At 40.7% G+C, this 18,259-nt stretch overlaps 1 protein-coding gene across 4 annotated transcripts in view; it reads left to right on the forward strand.

The window, feature by feature from the left end:
* LOC120742868 (desmoplakin-like) overlaps nucleotides 1-18,259 on the forward strand; it is a 37,103-nt gene that overhangs the window by 11,388 nt on the left and 7,456 nt on the right. The window contains exons 2-24 of one of the 4 annotated variants that reach the window (XM_040046339.1): nucleotides 3,401-3,405; nucleotides 4,362-4,381; nucleotides 5,051-5,172; nucleotides 5,554-5,704; nucleotides 6,868-6,993; nucleotides 7,297-7,356; nucleotides 7,457-7,624; nucleotides 7,946-8,050; nucleotides 8,162-8,257; nucleotides 8,563-8,688; nucleotides 9,906-10,058; nucleotides 10,199-10,353; nucleotides 10,473-10,599; nucleotides 11,283-11,469; nucleotides 11,822-12,285; nucleotides 12,382-12,560; nucleotides 12,764-12,902; nucleotides 13,092-13,285; nucleotides 13,633-13,795; nucleotides 13,893-13,976; nucleotides 14,067-14,174; nucleotides 14,305-14,403; nucleotides 15,910-17,736. In XM_040046339.1, coding sequence (XP_039902273.1) covers nucleotides 5,081-5,172; nucleotides 5,554-5,704; nucleotides 6,868-6,993; nucleotides 7,297-7,356; nucleotides 7,457-7,624; nucleotides 7,946-8,050; nucleotides 8,162-8,257; nucleotides 8,563-8,688; nucleotides 9,906-10,058; nucleotides 10,199-10,353; nucleotides 10,473-10,599; nucleotides 11,283-11,469; nucleotides 11,822-12,285; nucleotides 12,382-12,560; nucleotides 12,764-12,902; nucleotides 13,092-13,285; nucleotides 13,633-13,795; nucleotides 13,893-13,976; nucleotides 14,067-14,174; nucleotides 14,305-14,403; nucleotides 15,910-17,736 — 4,803 coding nt within the window. In that variant the 5' untranslated portion in view covers nucleotides 3,401-3,405; nucleotides 4,362-4,381; nucleotides 5,051-5,080. Of the gene's footprint in view, nucleotides 1-1,667; nucleotides 2,102-2,744; nucleotides 2,761-3,400; nucleotides 3,406-4,287; nucleotides 4,382-5,050; nucleotides 5,173-5,553; nucleotides 5,705-6,867; nucleotides 6,994-7,296; nucleotides 7,357-7,456; nucleotides 7,625-7,945; nucleotides 8,051-8,161; nucleotides 8,258-8,562; nucleotides 8,689-9,905; nucleotides 10,059-10,198; nucleotides 10,354-10,472; nucleotides 10,600-11,282; nucleotides 11,470-11,821; nucleotides 12,286-12,381; nucleotides 12,561-12,763; nucleotides 12,903-13,091; nucleotides 13,286-13,632; nucleotides 13,796-13,892; nucleotides 13,977-14,066; nucleotides 14,175-14,304; nucleotides 14,404-15,909; nucleotides 17,737-18,259 lie in introns of those variants that run through there. The other 3 variants (XM_040046338.1, XM_040046341.1, XM_040046340.1) reach the window with 3 other exon arrangements.

The following is an 18,259-nucleotide window of genomic DNA, read 5'->3' on the forward strand; positions in this document are numbered from 1 at the left end:
ACTTTGCTAACACATTTAAAGCCAAGGCAGGTCACACCGCCTACTTTTGAACAAAGACTGTACATTAGTAAAGAAAAAAAACGTGAGCAATGAGAGCAATTTGTATCTCTGCTGAAACTCCACAGCAAAGAGTTCAAAAGGCTTTAAGCTGAGCTGGTGAGTCATTTTGAAAGAAAAGAAACTTACAAAACCAAAGTAAGCAGCTTTGTGGAGCACTGGCGATTGTGCAGATAGACTGGGACTCAAAGTGACCCGTAATTCACTGTGAATGCATCTTTAAAATGGGGAAATGTGGGTATCGCTTGAAAAAAAAAATTAGTATATTACCAATAACAGCAAATAAGTGACTTGTTGGGAAAAGAAGTACATTAATTGGAAGGTGGCCCGACTGTGATTATGGACATCCCAAACACTGATAATAAAATTTAGCGTTACTGTCGTTACTGAGTGGCTGCTAAACCTGTTTTTCCAGTGAGTCCCACCCATTGCCTGCAGGCAGTTGTGTGAGCAATGTTAAAGTGTGTGTGAGAAAGAGAGAGTTTCTTCTCAGTTGAGCAGACTGAAAGCAGATGGGAGGGGCATGGAAAGACTTAAAGACACCTGTGGAGAAGAGGAGTGAGCGATACCTCGGCAGCTGTTTTAATTTAAATTTCAAAAGATGCATCACCTGGCGTACTGGATGTATTATCTGTACTTTAAGCAGTTTGCCTTTAAGGCCTTTGATTATTACAGCCATTACTTTACTAGTTTCTGCTTAATACTACAGATGTTGTTAAACGAGGAATGTAACTAAAAGCAGTTGTTTTTATATCCTAGGCACATCTGTCAAGGGAAAACCATACTTAAAAAAATAAAAATCTAAGCACTGATCGCATTAGTATATAATCTAGTCCTTTTACTGAATCATGTATGTTGAGCATATTGTATATACAATACTTTTTTTTTTCAAATAATCAGTGTGTACATTTGAGCTATCCTGGCAAATACAAGCATTTCCTTCTTCTGCTTTATAATTGTGAGGATGCAATCGACTTCATTCCTTAACTAGAACTGCCACCATGAGTAATCCATCAACTTGACACTAACTAACAAGTTGTAAGTTTCAAGCTTCCAATTTGGGATGATCTCTAACTCGCTCTCATAATCAGTCACTTTAAAAATAACCCCACTTTACTAAAGCACACACATAACCTGACTTTTCAGAAACATTGTTATTTTAAAAAAGAAAGAACTGCATCACTTTCCAAATGCTGATCGCCTTCTGTTCAAATGCTATCTTCTGATCCGCTTTCTCAAACTGTGCTTTTAAAACTGTCTCTGTTTGCCAAATGCTCCTCTCAGACTCTGATTTCCATAACATACCCATGCTTTCCAAAAACGAGCTGTCTTTATTGAAGCCTCCTCATCATGTAAAAATGTCATAATGTTTCAAAACGTCCTGCATTTGCGAGGTGTTCAAACCTGTGGACCTTAGGGTCACACACACACACACACACACACACACACACACACACACACACACACACACACACACACACACACACACACTGTCTCCAGCTGAGTAGACAGGGGAGTGGCAGAGAGAGAGATAGAGAAAGAAAAAAGTTTTTGGCTGACAGACAGAGAGGTGTGGTCACAAGGCTCCAAAAACGGTCCCGTCCTGCTCTCGGTTTGCAGTCTGCACCGGAGGGACCAGGGCGGACAGAGTGGAGAGAAAGAGAGAGGGCGGCAACCTGTCAGGTTGTTTCTGTCCACTTAGTTTCGTCCAGTAACTTCTGTGGAGCCGCCGAGGCTGCAGTTCTCTGGTCACCATGTCAGCGTACGGGTCTCAGCAGGCCCTGAACATGCTCCGCAGGGCCAACTCCAGGGGAGAGTTGACTGGAGAATCCACCTACCAGTACGCACGGAGCGACGGCTTCCACGGAGGGGGTAACGGATACGACCAGTACGGACACGACGGACACAAAACCTTCACCTATTCAAAGTCCGTGAAGGGAGGTGGGATGGCGAGCGGAATGGCGAGCAGCATGAAAGCCGGAACCACGAGAGGAATGACGTGGCGTAGGGCCAGCATGGGAGGGGGGGCGATCAGCGGAATGGGGTATGAATTTAAACTTTATCTTCCACAAGTTTTGCGTTTCTTTTTGCACCTGTGGCCAATGTGTGAACTGCAGCGCACGATAGATTATTAAATATTAACCGTGACAGCCTGTGTTGTTTTTTTGGGCCCTGCAAACACTAAAAACACCCGATACTCACTGGGCTTTAAAAAAGTGAACAAAGCAATTCAATGCACATCAGCCCGCAAGAGTATAATTACAGGGAAATGTTCTTGTTCTGCAAAGTAACAGCATTTCCACTTGTTTTGTAACACTGAAGCAAAGCTGGTGGTAATTGTGTATAAAACAAAATAAAGTGATGTTTAATTCAGATTGGTTTGCAGAGTCACGTCAGTGACATAACTGATCATACGCACTGATAATGCGCAGTGATACACGTCGTGATGCTGACATACAGCTGTTGTCTTTGGCACATCTTTTCAATTGTTCCTCAGCTTCTGCTCTGCACAGGAGCAAACCTCCCCGGGGAGAAACGAGATTTACAGTCCGCGTTAAATTGCCGCCTCCCTCTGCTGATTCACAGGCCCACGGACACGCGTGTCGCTTTAACACATGCAACTCTATCAGCAGCGCAAGGATTGTGTTTCTGACCCTGCACTTTGAGGAACGTGCAGATTTATTTAATTCGCAAACATAAATTGTGAGTCAGAGCAACATCGTTTATGGCTTTGATAGTTTTATATCAGGGAGTGATGTTTGGGATAAGGTACTCATGTAAGCCCTGTGATTAAGGGAAAAGTGCCTGGGGCAGCTTATGGCAAATATAAGTACATTTATTACATTGTTTATTATAGCTGGTAGCAGTTTTTTCTGGATGGTAAGTAAAACAAGAAATACAAGTGTAGAGATGACAGAGATATTACAGGTGTTATTTGGAAACAGTGCCCTCATTCATAGCTAGTTAAATAAGCCAATGTCAGCTTAGATTTTTAGGGCAATAGTTATGATATATGTGATAACACAAGTATATCAAAACTGGTCAATAAAATTGATAATAGAGATACATAGAGTGGGTCTTTATGCATATTTTAGAATGAGGTCAACATTTTAGTTTGTATGTGTGTTTGTGAAAATCAGAGCAGGTTTCAGGAAAAGTGTATTTTGTAGAAATTTGGATGCTTATCTGAGTTTCAGCTCAGACTGTACAAAACATTTTGCTCATATACAGCCAGCATAAATAGTTTAGTACCTCAGAATTGAAAACACGTACTATAAGCAGCAGTGATAGCTGGTTATCTGGGGTGATAGCTTTTTTCTGTCTCTATATCTCCTTGTTCCAGCTCTTGTTTCTAGGAAACAGAGAGATCTCTATCATAACAACACTTATTTTTCTAAATTTTTAGATTTGTGGCTGCTGCCACAGCTCGTGTGTTTGAGCCCATATACCAAAGGCCCCACTAAAGATCTGTGTTCAAGTCTGCTCCAGACTTTTCCCCTCACCTTCCTGCGTGCCTGCAGTGCTTTCCTATCAAATTAAGCCTAAAACAATATTAAAAGAAAATTGTAATGTTTATAATAGCAGTGAAAAGAGTTCCTTTGGCACATTGTGTATGAATGTTGACTATACATACCAGCTGTTGAGCCCGTACTGATGTAATCCGTTGCAGTGTATTTTTTTTAGCTAATGTATTTGAAAAATCTAGCCATAACCATGACCATATCTTTTCAGTTTGTGGATTATGATGATATACATATACAAGGTTCCACACCTGCATGATGATACAATCAAAATTCCCAGATTGCTTGTAAATGAAATGCATGTCTGCAAACTTGCAACAGAAATGAAGTTAAAGGTTAACAGAATTCCTCGTCTTGTCTTTTTTTTCAGTTTTCTAAATTAAAACAGGTGGAAAGAGAGGCGGGAGTCTTTGCCCCAACTTAGACTGGGGTTAGGACTTATCCATGAAAAACTTTAACATTTATTTAAATAACTAATGTACAGTTTTATTTTTTCCTAAAAACAGCTACATTCAAATGAAACAATCTGAGAAGGGAAATTCACTCTTTGATGATATTTTGACAAAAAGGGCAAAAGGAGACACTGCTTTGTTTTAGGGGAACACACGGTGAAAAAAACTGGGAACCGCTGCGGTAACTGGGAATATTTTGGTAATAGTTAAAGCTGAAGATCTTAATGTTAATGAGTTTACTTCGCTGCCCTCCACAGTGGCTCTACACTTACTTCTGTCAACCAGAAGGCCGCTATCCTGCAGAGCCAGTGCAACGAGTACCTGCAGAAAGCCGAGTACTGCATTCAAGCTGTGAGTTGTGTTTTCTTTTCTTATTTGTGTTACTTATTGCGCTTTTACTGCTAGAAGTGCAGATAAAAGTCAGTTAGCCCAGTCAGGAGGGTTTTTATTTCACATGAAAAGTGTAGTGTTGTAGCCTGTCCTCTGAGGCAAAAAGAAACAGAAAGAATGACAGAAATGTTGTGCGGCTGTAATTGGAGTAGCTGGATGTGTAGGCTTTTGGTGTACGGTCAGAATCTGTGAGACACACCAGATAGATAATGTTTAATTTTTGTTTAACTCCCTGTTGGATGTGATTTTTAGAACTGGCCCCTTGAGCAGTATTGCAACTGTCAGTCCACTTTAAATTTAGTTTAGCTGTTAAGCAACCTATCATGAATTATTTATGTTACTGTGAAGTTCATCGCAAGTGCAAAACTCAGCTTAAAATTTGTGGGCGTGTGATTTATTGTCTTGTTGACTACTTATATCGGCAGACTATCACAACCGCTTTGTCCTTGTCATAAATCATCTTCTTCCGTGGGTTGTAAAAGTTGTTTTTCTGAAGTTTTGACATTTTTTGGCACTTCTAAATGGAAATAATTCAATCTAAAGCACAACAAGGACAAAAGACATCTATACTCCAAATGTGCCCATTCAGTTTTCTGGATTTGTACACCTCCTTGTGTCTGTGTATTGTAGGGTGGAAACCCGAGTGAGGCCGAGTACTTCATGGGGATGGCCAAAGAGGCCATTCAAAATCTGAAGAGCTGCGGGGCCGACCTGAGGCAGATGGGACAGCCTAATGAGAACGTAATGAGAAGGTAAGGAAGGCCAGATTTCTCTCTCTGTCTTAATCATCTGAGTTTTCTTTTACTAGAACAGTGCCCATCCGAGGTCAGTGTTACCCATGATTTTGACGCTGAAATGTAACTGTCTCTTAAATGCGTCACATGCAGGTAATTAAGTAATTCAGTTGCTGTTCAAAAGGATAGTGAATGTATCTCAAGCTTTAAACTTAGTCCAAATTTCCTCAGGCAGTCAGTAATTAATCTCCCATTTTTAAAGCAGATGGGATGAATGTTTGTTGACCGGACAGATGGATGGACAAACAGAGATTTCATGAATTTTTATAAAAATATATTCTTTGTATAGCATATGCTGTTCATTCCAAGTCTCATCTTTTTCTGTTTTCTAATCCATAGTGTGGAGATGTACAATAGCCAGCTGAAGGGGGTCCACATGGCCATCTCAGGCACCATGCAGAGAAGGAAGAGCACCAAGGGGGGCTCCGTTGGCTGGGAGGAACCTGGAAGGAGCTATCATGATGCTGTGGGCTGGATTGCACAGCAAAAGGCGTGTATAGACACACCCAACTTAATACCTAACGTGCACCTGCAGCTGCTTTTGAAGATCAGTCTTCTGACATTCATGAGCCCTTTAAGGAATCCTGTGTTAAGGTGTCTTGGTAAAGCTTGAGGGGCATTACTACAGTGTGCATTAAACTGTGCGTTACCTGCAGTAGATGGTGGTCAAGCACCCGAACTTGGGGGGGTCGAGAAGAATATACTTAAAAGCTAAGAAATCTACTAAAAATCAATATTCGGTGAAATTTAGGCAACATTTACATTTTAAAAGATTTGTTGGAGGCTTGTTTTTTTTCTCTTTTTTTCTTTTACATTTTTTACAGGTTTTTTGCGGATTTATTTCAGTCTTAAATACCCTAAAATTGTTGCATTTTGATCACCTGATTTCGGTTAACACCAGCCTTCATTTTTTTCAGATTAAGAGAAGTTGATGTAATTTGTCACATTAGTAAGTCAGAGACGTTTGTTACACACAACAGATAATCAGCTCATTTCATATCATAGCACATTTAAACACAACAGAAGTTAAAATGCTCCACAGTATATTTAATATATTATAGTTCTTTAAACACACTAAAAATGTGAACAACTACATTAAAATAATTAAAATTGTTAAACAGTTCAAGAAAAAGTATTTTTTATGTTTAACTGGAGAAACAGACACTTTACACAAAAGAAATCTTTGTGAAATAAACCTAAAGTGAAAGACAGACCTACTTCTTCAACAACAAAAGTGACATTAATACCCACTAACTAGATGGTTAAGTGCCGTGTCACTTTATGACAGTGTAATAAAAGGTGTCGGTAAACCAAATGACAGATCTCGCTGAACCATGATCGCTATGATAACACAACATTCACAGCATTTAACACAGAGCATAGAGAAGAATGCTCTGCTATGTTGGTGTAGACACAGTATTAAGGGATCATGTGGTCATTGTGGTTAAGTACAAGTAGAAGCTAAAAGGAGCTATTGTTTTGCACTCAGTGCTAAATCATTTCTTTCTGAGTGGATTGCTGATCTTTGACCCCAAGTGGTGCATGAATTTACCAGCAAATTGCTGGTTTAACTTGTATCTCTGCCGCCACCTGCTGGTGACATGAAGTGCCTGTGTCTGAAGTCTTCTCTAAAACTCGATCTACTCCGTGCAGCGTCTGATTGAAACAGCTTCATGGGGAGATGATTCTGCAGCCATCGAGCAGCAGCTCATGAGCCACCAGAGGTTTCACAGCTCCATCCAGAGGAGCGTCGAGTTCGATCGAGCCAGAGATGACCTGGTGGGTTCAGTCAGCAGGTTCGGTATCAATGCTGTGATGATGAGACGATGCTGAGATTCACTGTTGCTTCAAACAGAAGCTCCGCTGATCTATTGTTTGGGATATTTAAAGTCACAAAACTAAACCAGTGTTAAAGAAGATCACAGGGTAAAGAGATAAATAACCTAAACAAATAAAAATGATCCACTATTGGTCAAATAGCGATTTGTTATTATTAGTATCTGTTTTAATTATTAGCATTTGCAAATATTGACACATCACTTTATTTTGAAACACATAATTTGACTCATTCTCTTCCCCCAGATGAAGACAGGAGACAAAGCCAATCTTAAGGCTCTGGATCAGGAATGGGACAATCTCCAGGTGAAGAAACGAAATATTATCTCTGTGTAGTGTATTTCCCTGTTAATCGCTAGAGATTTGTATCAAATTGATTCACTTTAACCCTGTTTAACCCTGCTAGAAAAAGTCCCGTGATCGGACCCAGCAGCTGCGAGAGCTCCAGCAGATCATTCAGGAAATATCCAAAGAGATCATGTGGGTGAATGAGAAGGAGGAAGAGGAACTGATGTTTGACTGGGGAGACAAGAACATCGACCAGTATATCCCCAGAAAGCAGGAGAGCTACTCGGTTAGTCAAACATCAGATCACAAGGGAACAAATATAGAGCTGGATTCAGTAGATGCTGCAAAAAATCCACTTTTTAATTTCCAATTTTACGAGCTTCATTTTAGGCAATAAACATTCTTGGCAATTCCTTGAGCCTAAATGGCGCTGATGTCTTTTATGTAGTAATCTGCATCTCATAAGGGAGCAATCATCTGTGGTAGATTGGATTTTGGCAGCTGCGATTAGTCATCCACTTACAGCGAAGCCACAGAACTTCCCTCTTGCTGCATCCTGATGTTTTTCCTGTGTCCCTGTGATTATCCACCTCTTCTTATATAACAGAAACTGATGAGTGCCCTGGAAGTAAAAGAAAAGGATCTGAATAGGCTGAAGGCCAAAGTGGACAACCTCCTGAAGAATGACCACCCTGCATCGGACAAGATCGAGGTCTGGAGCGATCAGAAGTAGAAATCTCAGTCCAAAAACAACTAGTTATAAACCTGCAAGTAAAAGCTTGGCTTTTTTTCCAGTGTTTGTGTGCTTGTGCATTCTCTTCAGGCTTATAGTGACACCCTGCAGACTCAGTGGAGCTGGCTCCTTCAAATAACAAAATGCATCGACACTCACCTGAAGGAGAATTTAGCGTACAGCCAGGTAACTTAAAGCTACTCTAATAAACATGAACCTGCAGGAGTCAGTCACACTGACGGACACTGTGAATAAGAGTGCATGTAAAAGATGCACCATGACACCTCTGATTTCTTGTTGCTACATTAGCATTTTGATTCGCTTTCAGCTTTTCAGTTGTTATGTACACATAAAAATTGCTTGTTTACTTATCATAATGAGACTGGGAAACTACAATTAACTTCATGCTAGATTTCACTCAGTATTTCACAAATTGTGCGTGTTTTCTCCTGAAACTCATATCACATATGCTTACACACGTGTGCATTTAGTTTTTCAAGGAGGCCAACGAGACGTACAGTGCTCTGCAGAAGGAACACGAGACGGTTCGTAAGAATTTCATCTGCGACAAGAACACTTCTCTGGAGACCCTGCAGGAGCTCCTCAGAAACCTGGAGGTACGACAGCGTCATTACAGCAGTAACTCATCAGCTGGGCATCAGGAGCTTGATCGCGTGTGTTTAGACGTTTAGCATAGCGAGATAAAACTGATTAGACTGAACATACGATAGATCTTTGATGTAGGATGAGCTTTTGAAAATTTCATGTCTCAGGCACTACAGTAAACAACAACACAAATCCTGAAATATATAAAGTCAGTGGATTATTTAGCCAGATAATTCAGTTCAGTTCATTTTTATTTCAAACATTCACAATCATTACAAAATATCATTCCATTATTTGTTTGAAAAGGAGTAGGCTGAAGTATTTACTTATTTGTCCCTACCCCCTCAAGTTTTACCTCTCATTCATTTAATTTTTTTTTTGTCTTAAATTAAACAAACAACATATGAAACATATGAAGTAAAGCAAAACAAAACAAAACATACATAAATCAAAAACAAGAAATTAGCAAGCCCCACCACAGTATAGTTTCTTTCATATGAAAAATACAGAATGTGTATATTTGCAGATACACGAGTTATGGAAAAACAAACAAACCAAAACAAAAAACCCAAAAAAGAACCACAACACCATTACCAGCATCTCCATAATTCATCAGGAGAGGTTGCTCGGAATAAACTGAATGTAAAAAAAGTTTTCTTTGAATTTAACGTTTTACTTATTGTACTTATGTTATAAAATCACATAGAACATTTACACGTAATTTAAAAATGGGCAGGATTTTGGACAAATTAGTTTTGAGTGTACCACCTAATAGTGAAGCAACTCCAATACCATTGGATAATACCTTCGAATGACCAAATGTTTCTTTTACTCATTCTGGACCAGACCTCCAGTTTTTACAGTCCAGAAGAAACACGCATCTTAGCCCTCAAACTTTTGCCAAACAATAGAAAGTACTATTTTGGTTGTTGGCATCTTGTTACAGACATGCTCAAATTCAGCCCATTCTTTTAAAAGAAACATTATCTGTACTGTAAAGGCAGACTGCATGCCTAGTAGTTATGGCATTAGTTACAAAAATGGAAACAGAACTCTCAAAAAAAACCAAACCAGTTCTGGATTGCAGGTCATATGTTTCATACAGGACAGGCCATTCTGTGCGACTTCATTATTTACAGAGAGACACAAATGTTGGCAAATTAGAAAAGTAAAGCAGTTGTTAATGGCTAAACAGTGGCAGGTTGACTGAAACCTTTTTTGTCTTCAGAGGGAAAAGGAGAAGATTGTGGAAAATAGGAGGCAGGTTAAACACCTGGTCAGCAAGTCCAAGGAGATCGTGAGACTGAAACCCAGAAACCCTGAAGAGAAGAACACCAGCGGCATCATTGTCAAGGCTCTGTGCGACTTCAAGCAGGACCAGGTCAGTTTTCAGATGTCAAAGTTAAACACATATTGGTATTTTTATTTTTTACTTTACGTTGCACCGACATTCTCTCTTTCTTTTATTCTAACTTGTGTTTCATGTGTTTTATGTGTTTTATGTGACCTTTGGGCTCACAGAAGGTGATCCTTAAGGGCAATGAGGCTATCCTAAAGGACAACAACCAGCGCAGTAAGTGGCTGGTGACTGGCCCGGGGGGTCTGGATATGTTGGTGCCCTCTGTGTGCCTGATTGTACCGCCACCTAATCCAATCAGCATCAGTCTCGCCAACAAGTAAGAAACAAAAAATGCTTTGATTTGGACATTTACTGTTAAAGGTGATTGTATAACTCTTGCTCTGGCTGGAAAGATAATCCTGAAACCTTTAAATTTCACCTCTGTGTCGTGCAAAGAAACGAGCAGTACTACGAAGCAATCCTGTCAATCTGGAGCCAGCTTTATATCAACGTCAAGAGTCTCATCTCCTGGCAGTACTGCATCATGGATATCCACCGCATCAACTCCCTCACCATCTCCATGGTAAGGACCGACGAGGTCTTGGAAGTTGGCCTCTGCTGTCTGTAAAAAAATATTTAGTCATACGTCAAAGTCAAACTTTTGCTCTCTTGCAAGGTATCAAAGGAGAAAACAAATGGTCATAATAAAAGTTGTGACATGGTGTTAATTAACGTTTAATTATTTGGTTTTAAAGGTGGGTTTTTGCTTTTACAGTTTGTTCTAAGCCAACAGCTGTAGTCTTCCATTTAATATGGGCTTAAAAAGTGTGTAAACGTCTCTCATTCTGAGCCACCTCCAGATGCTGGGAAACAGCTCCCATAATTGCACACTTTGGAGTGCTGCATAACTCTGTGGCATTCAAACAGACATTTAAGCATCTCTCGAAACCCGCTGCTCCAAACCAAAGTTCCTTTTGCAACTTTTCACTGCTCCAGTTTGTACTTTGTGTTAAAAAAACACACACAATCATTTTACTGCACTGTTATTCTTATAACACTTGATGATTTATTGGTGGAAAATTAATTTATAAACATAGCCTTAGAACTTAGAAACTATGTTTCTTACAAGTGTGGTGAGTATCGTCAACATAAAGAAAGGTTCCAAAGATTTAAAATAGCATGTCACATTTGACCTCTGACCTCTCCTTCTCGGTGAAAAGATCTGTTTGGGTCCAAATTAAACTTAATGTTTCTGTGTCTGTTCAGTTGGCCAAGATGCGCCCAGAGGAGTACCGGAAAATGATCAAGAGCATGGAGACTCACTATGATGAGTTTATAGTGAACAGTGTAAATTCCCAGATGTTTGCTGATGAGGACAAGAGGAGCATAGAGAACCAGGTCAATGATGCCCAGACCCACTATGAACAGCTAGTGGTGCAGATACCTACTTACAGTAAGTGTTTGTAGTAATGATCACCTCGCAAGTACACGTTCTGTTTATTCTGTACATTTCTATTCAGTCTCATATATGAGATGGACCTCTTGCGCTCATTTTCAGCTCCATATGTTTATTCTTGCACTTCTTGGCTTTTGTTTTTTTAGCCAGATGTCTCTTAGACTTGTATATAAACATTGCTCAAATTCAATATTTTTAGTACGTATTTCAGTATATTACAGTAAAGTACAGTATACAGTATGCATTTGAGTCTGTGTGCTTGATAATGGAATAATTGAATTGAATAAGTGAATCTAGTGAACTTTTGAAAAGACTTTTATCTATTTTTTAAAAATCGTTTTGTCCACAGTTGTCCAGCAGGAACAATTACAGCAAACATCTGGGCAACAACACCAGCTGATTATATTACAGCAGCAGCAAGTACAAGCTGCTGCTGCAGAAGACGCAAGGAGGCTTGAAGAAGAGGCCAGGATGCGCCAAGAAGAGGCCTGGAGGCTTGAAGAAGAGGCCAGGATGCGCCAAGAGGAGGCCAGGAGGCTTGAAGAAGAAAGACGGAGAGCAGAGCTCAGAAGACAGGCAGAGAAGAAAGCGGAGGCAAAGAAAGAGGTGGTGAAGAAGGAAGTGATAAAAGTGACCAAGACGGACGCAGGAAAGAGGAAGGTATCCACATCATCATCATCTCACAGCTTATTAGAGCTGCACTCGCTCAGATTGAGGCTGGAGGCCGCTGAAGACATGCTGACTCAGCATATCCATGTCTGCTTCGGAGACAACGGCGTGCAGGACTGTAGCCTCAAGATCTCTCAGTTAGAGGTGAAAGCATAAAATATAAGAATAACAGAAATGCATGTAGAATGAAAACAAAAACGACCCTGTATTTATCATGACACATATATGTGCATCTTTCAGACTGTGCAGCGTGATGTGGACTCGATGCGTGCTGAGTACTTACTTTTGAAGGAGCGCATTCTAAACGAGCTGGAAAGCGTGAATGATTCAGACAAAGCTCAGTTCCTCCGCAGCGAGATTGGAGTGATTAACCAAAGACTGGGCAGCCTGGAGAGCAGCTCATCAGCTTATGTTCAGCGGTACGTAACACAAGGCAAAACCACAAAACGATGGCGTAAAGCTTAGTGTATTCTTCTGATTAATTTAAAAGCACAGTTAATAACTGTGCACTGTAAGATCAATTATTATCTGCAAAAAAAGATACTTTTACATACAGATAATCTACATTATGACAAACACACGTATGCCTTGCATATTTGATTATTCCATATGCTTGTTTTAGGCTACGAGCTCTAAGGGACATGCTGGAGAGTGTGGCACGAGCCGAGGACATTGTGAAAGTTTATGAAGCAAGAATGACAGAAAAGGAGACCACTTCTCTGTCTCCTGAGGAAGTGGAGGAATATATGTCGACTCTGAAGGTATTTTTGCAAGATAATGGTGTTTTCCTAGTCTTTGATAATAGCAGACAAATCATTTGTGAATACTGCCCTATTTTTCTTATATCCTTTGTGCTGTGACATATGCTTTAATTCCACTTATCAGGCTGATTTTTATTATACGGTGGATGCAGTCGTATGATTGATGTTGTGTCGTGTGTCGATGTGCAGAACATCAAAGCAGAGCTGGATCAGAAGAAAGGTATTCTAAATGCTATGGAGGCAGAGTTGTCCAAGGCGAGCCACTGGAACGGCCAGGTGGGCGGATCCTCCCACAGGTGTGACCTGATGCTAACAAAATACACAGAAGATGTGAACATGCTGTCAGACCGCTGGAGACGAATCCAATTACAGCTCGATACGAGGTATGCTGCTCTGTCAGTTTTTAATAATAACTGGCTGTTAATGTCAAATTGAAGACTTTACAGTCATGCAGTAAATAACTCATTCCATATTCAACCATATGTATATGAGGCTGCTTGTACACATGTGAATCTATTTTTAAAACATCTTATTCACATACACATATGTCAATTTGTGATTGGCAGAAAATGATTGAGCAAAGCACAAAACATTTGTTGCTTCAGTATTTTAAATGTTATAATAAATAATATAATAAAAAAACAATATTAATCTGTAAACTTGGGCATGAGAGCGTTTGAGTAAAAGTGACATAACTCACTTATGCTGGTGGTCTCTTCCACTTGCTCAGAATGCAGGACCTTCGATCATATCTGCCTCAGCTGCAACACTACAAGCAAACCAGCACTTCCATTCTTGAATGGATTGAAGCCACTCGGAGAAAACAGGTGGCTCTACAGGCCACCAAAATAGAAAATGTTCAAGCACTGGAAGACCTCATTAACAACCAGAAGGTAATATGCTGAACTTTTGCTATTATTAGAGCTACTTCCAATAATTTTCTGTGAAGGCATCAGATACCTGACATCTGTACTTTGTGGGTTTCTCTAGGCTCTGAATGCAGAAATCAAGGTGAGGAGGGAGACAGTAGATAGTGTGCTGAAGGACAATGAAGCCTGTGTGAACGCTATCAAGGTAAGTAGGTCAATAATCGAGTGCATTTGGCCTCAGATTCATTAAAAGATCAACTTCCTCTATTTATTTATTCATTTTTATTTTTAACAGGACTATGAAACAGACCTCGCAGCTTACACCTCTGGTTTAGAAACTTTGCTCAACATCCCAGTGAAGAGGACAATGCTGAAGTCGCCGTCAGTGGATCTCAATCATGAAGTAATGCAACTGTAGTAAAAACATTAGACATGTAGTAAACCATTAGTACATGACATGTTTTTTCTTGTAGGTTAGAGTTGATTTTTCTGATGTTTTTTTAAAATTAAATTTAAATTTGTCTCTGTTCCAGGCTACCCAACTGCAGACTCGATATATGGAGTTGCTTACCCTTTCTGACGACTACTACAGATTCCTAGGAGATTTGCTCAGAAACATGGAGGAGCTCAAGGTACGGATCTCCAATGCTGAACATCCAAAAATATCTTGTTGGATGTAATCATGGTTTTCTTTCTTTTTTCTTCTTCCTTTTCTTTCTTTCTGTTTATGACATCTTGTCATCAAACTGCCCAGGGATTATGAATGAGAATTTGGGGTAAATCTGTCACCTAATCTTTGATATAACGTTAAAGTTAAAGGAACTCCTTTATACCTTCCAGCAAACCATCGTTGTTAATAACATCACCTGCAGTCAGCATTGTGTTGCTCCCATTTACATGCGTCTTTTGCTCATGAACTCGGTGTATTAATATCCATCAGCTAACAGAGTATTAAGACACGCATTACATGCAATGCAATGTTACTGACTGTCCAAGAACTGACAGACTACAGATGCTATATACATGAGTTTCAGTATAAAGAGAGTAAAGTTCACTTAGATATGACCAATGCCAAGGACATATGTTGTGACTAAGTTGCAGCTAGTCATAATAAGCAACCTACTATCCACTATGTTGGATATTAGTATCCTATGGAAAGCAAATTTTTTTCTCACATAGGACTATAGACTCGTAGCCTACTCCCAGGCAGACCACTTGGTAAGGAAAAATGTGTATTCCCATTCAAGTACTAACCAGGCACAATGCTGCTTAGCTTCTGAGATCAGATGGTATCAAGCTAGAGAAAAATATATCTTTCACAGCTGGACATTGTGCTAAAGGTGCAGTTTAGTGTTAGTAAGTTATGGTTGCAAACTAAGATAATAACAGTGTAGCTATGGATGACTGTAGTAATCTGTTAGTGAACAAAGCAATTACAGGGAGGTTTTGTTGAGCTAAACCACATACCTCATTTGTGACTAATTTCACTTTGTAAGTACAAGCAACCTCCATGGACAGATTATTAGTTATTTAAGAACCGTTTTGTAGTCTCAAGATGAGTCTTTTCATTGTCACTAACTCACAACCACACGTCTTATGATTGATAACCTGTTAGCCAAGTGTGTGGTTTCATATGGATAACCTTCTATAGTATGATCAAGATTTTTAAAAAAGCAGTTTTTTGTTCAATAAGACCTAAAAGACAGAAAAGTTGGTGGAAAACGCAAGAGACATGAGATAACTATAGTTTTTTTAAATTCAATTAATTATAATGGCAAATGAAACTCTACAATAACACAGAAAAACCCAACGATCCGATGAGATGACAACATCTCGCCCCTTCCCCCACTCCCCATAAACAAGCATTTGGTGACAGTGGGAAGGAAAAACTCCCTTTTAACAGGAAGGCATAGGTATCTGTCAGAACTGGTTGGGGGTTTTGGATTTGCCTCAAACTGAATGGAATGTTTCTTCATGGCAATGCGATATGAATGTGGTGTTAATAGGGTTGTGCTAAGCAAATGTTATGCTGGATACTTGTTAACCACAACACAAGTGGGTAAAAAATAATAATGAAAGTTTAATTTATCATTTTTAAAAACACATTTGTATTCATCTTTTCTTTGTCTTTCCTCCAGATTCGTAACACAAGGATTGACCTGTTAGAAGAAGAACTTCGCCTTCTGAGAGACGATATGAGAGACCGCAACGCCAAGAACAAATCACTGGAAGATGCTCTTGCTCAGTACCAACGGGAGCTGAACCAGTCAAAAGAACAGTTGCTGTCAATGGAGGAGGTGAAACAAACTGCATCGTTGCAGTGCAGTGCCACCAAGGAGAACCTAGATAACACACAGAGCCAGCTGGCAGGCCTCAGAGATCAGGTGGAACGTCTCAACTACTTGCTGGATGAAGAAAAGAGGAAGCGGAAGCTAGCAGAAGAGCGCTACACTCAGCAGCAAGAAGAGTATGAAGCAGTGCTGAGAAAGAGGCAGAACGAGCTGGAGACAGTCAGTTGGTCCAAGGTGGAGGTGGAGAAGACTTTGTCAAATAAAGAGCTTGAGATTGAACAGCTCCGGCGACAGCTTGCTGACGAGACAGCAAGGTTCATGGAGCTGCAGAAGGAGATATCAAAGGTAAGGAGCCAATACAATACGGAGATCAATAACTTAAAGCTCAGCTACGAATCTCAGATCCACGTCAGCCATGCAGACATGCAAAGGCTGGCAGCTGAGAGGGACGAGGATACAGTGGAGCTCCAGCTGCAGTATGACAGGATGGAGGCAGAGAGGAGGAATCTCGAGGAGGAGCTACGGAGACTCCGAATATCTATCAGCCAGGTTGAGGAACAAAGGAAGGCAGCAGATGAGGAAGCTCACACTCAGCGGGCTGTAATCATCGAGGAAGGCCGCAAGAGAAGAGAATTGGAAAGTCAGGTGGAACTGTTGATGAGGCAGAGAGACGAGCAAAGTAGCCAGTATAGAGCAGAGCTGGCTGAGGTTAGGAAGGACCTGCAGGAGACGAGTGACCGACTGGCTTATGTCACACACAGTCTAGAGGAGGAGACCCGCAGAAGACAAACTGCAGAAGAAGGTCAGGGTGTGCTTGAACAGACTCTGTCCCAGCTGCAAGTGAAGCTAACTAATTCATCAGTGGCTGTAACCCAGGGGCGGGAGTACAAGGAGGAGCTTCAGAAACTGCGATTGGAGCTGGAGAGAGAAAGCAGGGAGCGAAGCAGAGTTGAGCAAAATATGAAAAGCTTACAGGGACGCATCAAGGACCTCCAAGCTGTAAGAGATGGACTTGAGAGCCAGGTGGAGAATTTGCGGCAAGCTAACCAAGAAGAAGTAGCCAGAAGAAGGCAGATCGAGTCAGAGCTAGAGAAGACCAATATGACCCTGGCAGAACACAGCAGCACTATCGTTGCACTACGCCAAAGCCAAGAACAAGCCAGCAATTCCGAAAAGAGAGGTGAAGAAGAGCGTCTTCAGTTGCAGGAGGAGCTAGAGAAAAGCTTGAGACAGAACAAGACCTCTGCAGAGCACATCACACAGCTGAGCTCTGACCTGAAAGCCCTTCAGAAGCAGCTGCTTGAGGAGCAGCTCAAAGTCAAAGAGGCAAACCTCAGGAATGAAGGTCTTTATAAATCTATAGAGGAGAAAAGCAAGATACTGAATGCGAACTCAGTTGAGCTTCAAAGGCTGAAGGAGTTGACAGAAGCTCAGACCAAAGAGAGGCTGAGCCTGGATGAGGAGCTAAGGACAACACGACATGAGAAAGATGAACTCTTGAGGGCCAAACAGGGAAGTGATGATGAGCTCTCCTCGCAGATTACTGCGCTGGAGCTGCAGCTACAGGCCAGTGAGCGTAGTAATTTAGACTACCGCAACCTGGTCTCCGAGCTCTCCTCTGAGAGGGAGAAACTCAAAGTGGAGACTGAGAAAATACAAACGCAGGCCACCGAGGTACATGGAAGTTTGGTGCTTAGTCCTGGACTGTTCTCGTCTTTCCAAATCAGATTCTTCACCACTTGAAGCATTCAAGTAGCAACTGTAGCTCTAGCTAGTCTGAAGCAAACCCTTTCCTTGCATGCTGGAGTGCCTCTTGTAGATGCAACTCTGATTTGAACACATACTGTCTGTATGTGTTTGAATAAACTTGCATGTGTATAAACTCGCATGCAAACATAATCTGCGCCTCTCTACCTGACAGCCTTCCTATTCCACTGTCTCCCTGTACACACTGTGGAAAGATGGGGAGTTAAGGGTTAGAGTTAGTGCAGTTCGCTTGCTTTTTTGGGGTCACTTTATTTGCCCAGAATGATCAGCACCATCACTGCCGCTGGTTTCCTGGTCTACTAGATTCTGATCATTGTTTCTTATATTTTTAGTACATCTTAATGGGCTTAAAGACACCTTTTGCAATCTTGTAAAACAGCACTGGCATGACTTCAGAAATTTACAGTTTCCAAAAATGCTTATGACAACT

The sequence above is a fragment of the Simochromis diagramma genome, unplaced genomic scaffold, assembly GCF_900408965.1.
Source record: "Simochromis diagramma unplaced genomic scaffold, fSimDia1.1 OVJJ01000553.1, whole genome shotgun sequence".
Classification (NCBI taxonomy): domain Eukaryota; kingdom Metazoa; phylum Chordata; class Actinopteri; order Cichliformes; family Cichlidae; genus Simochromis; species Simochromis diagramma.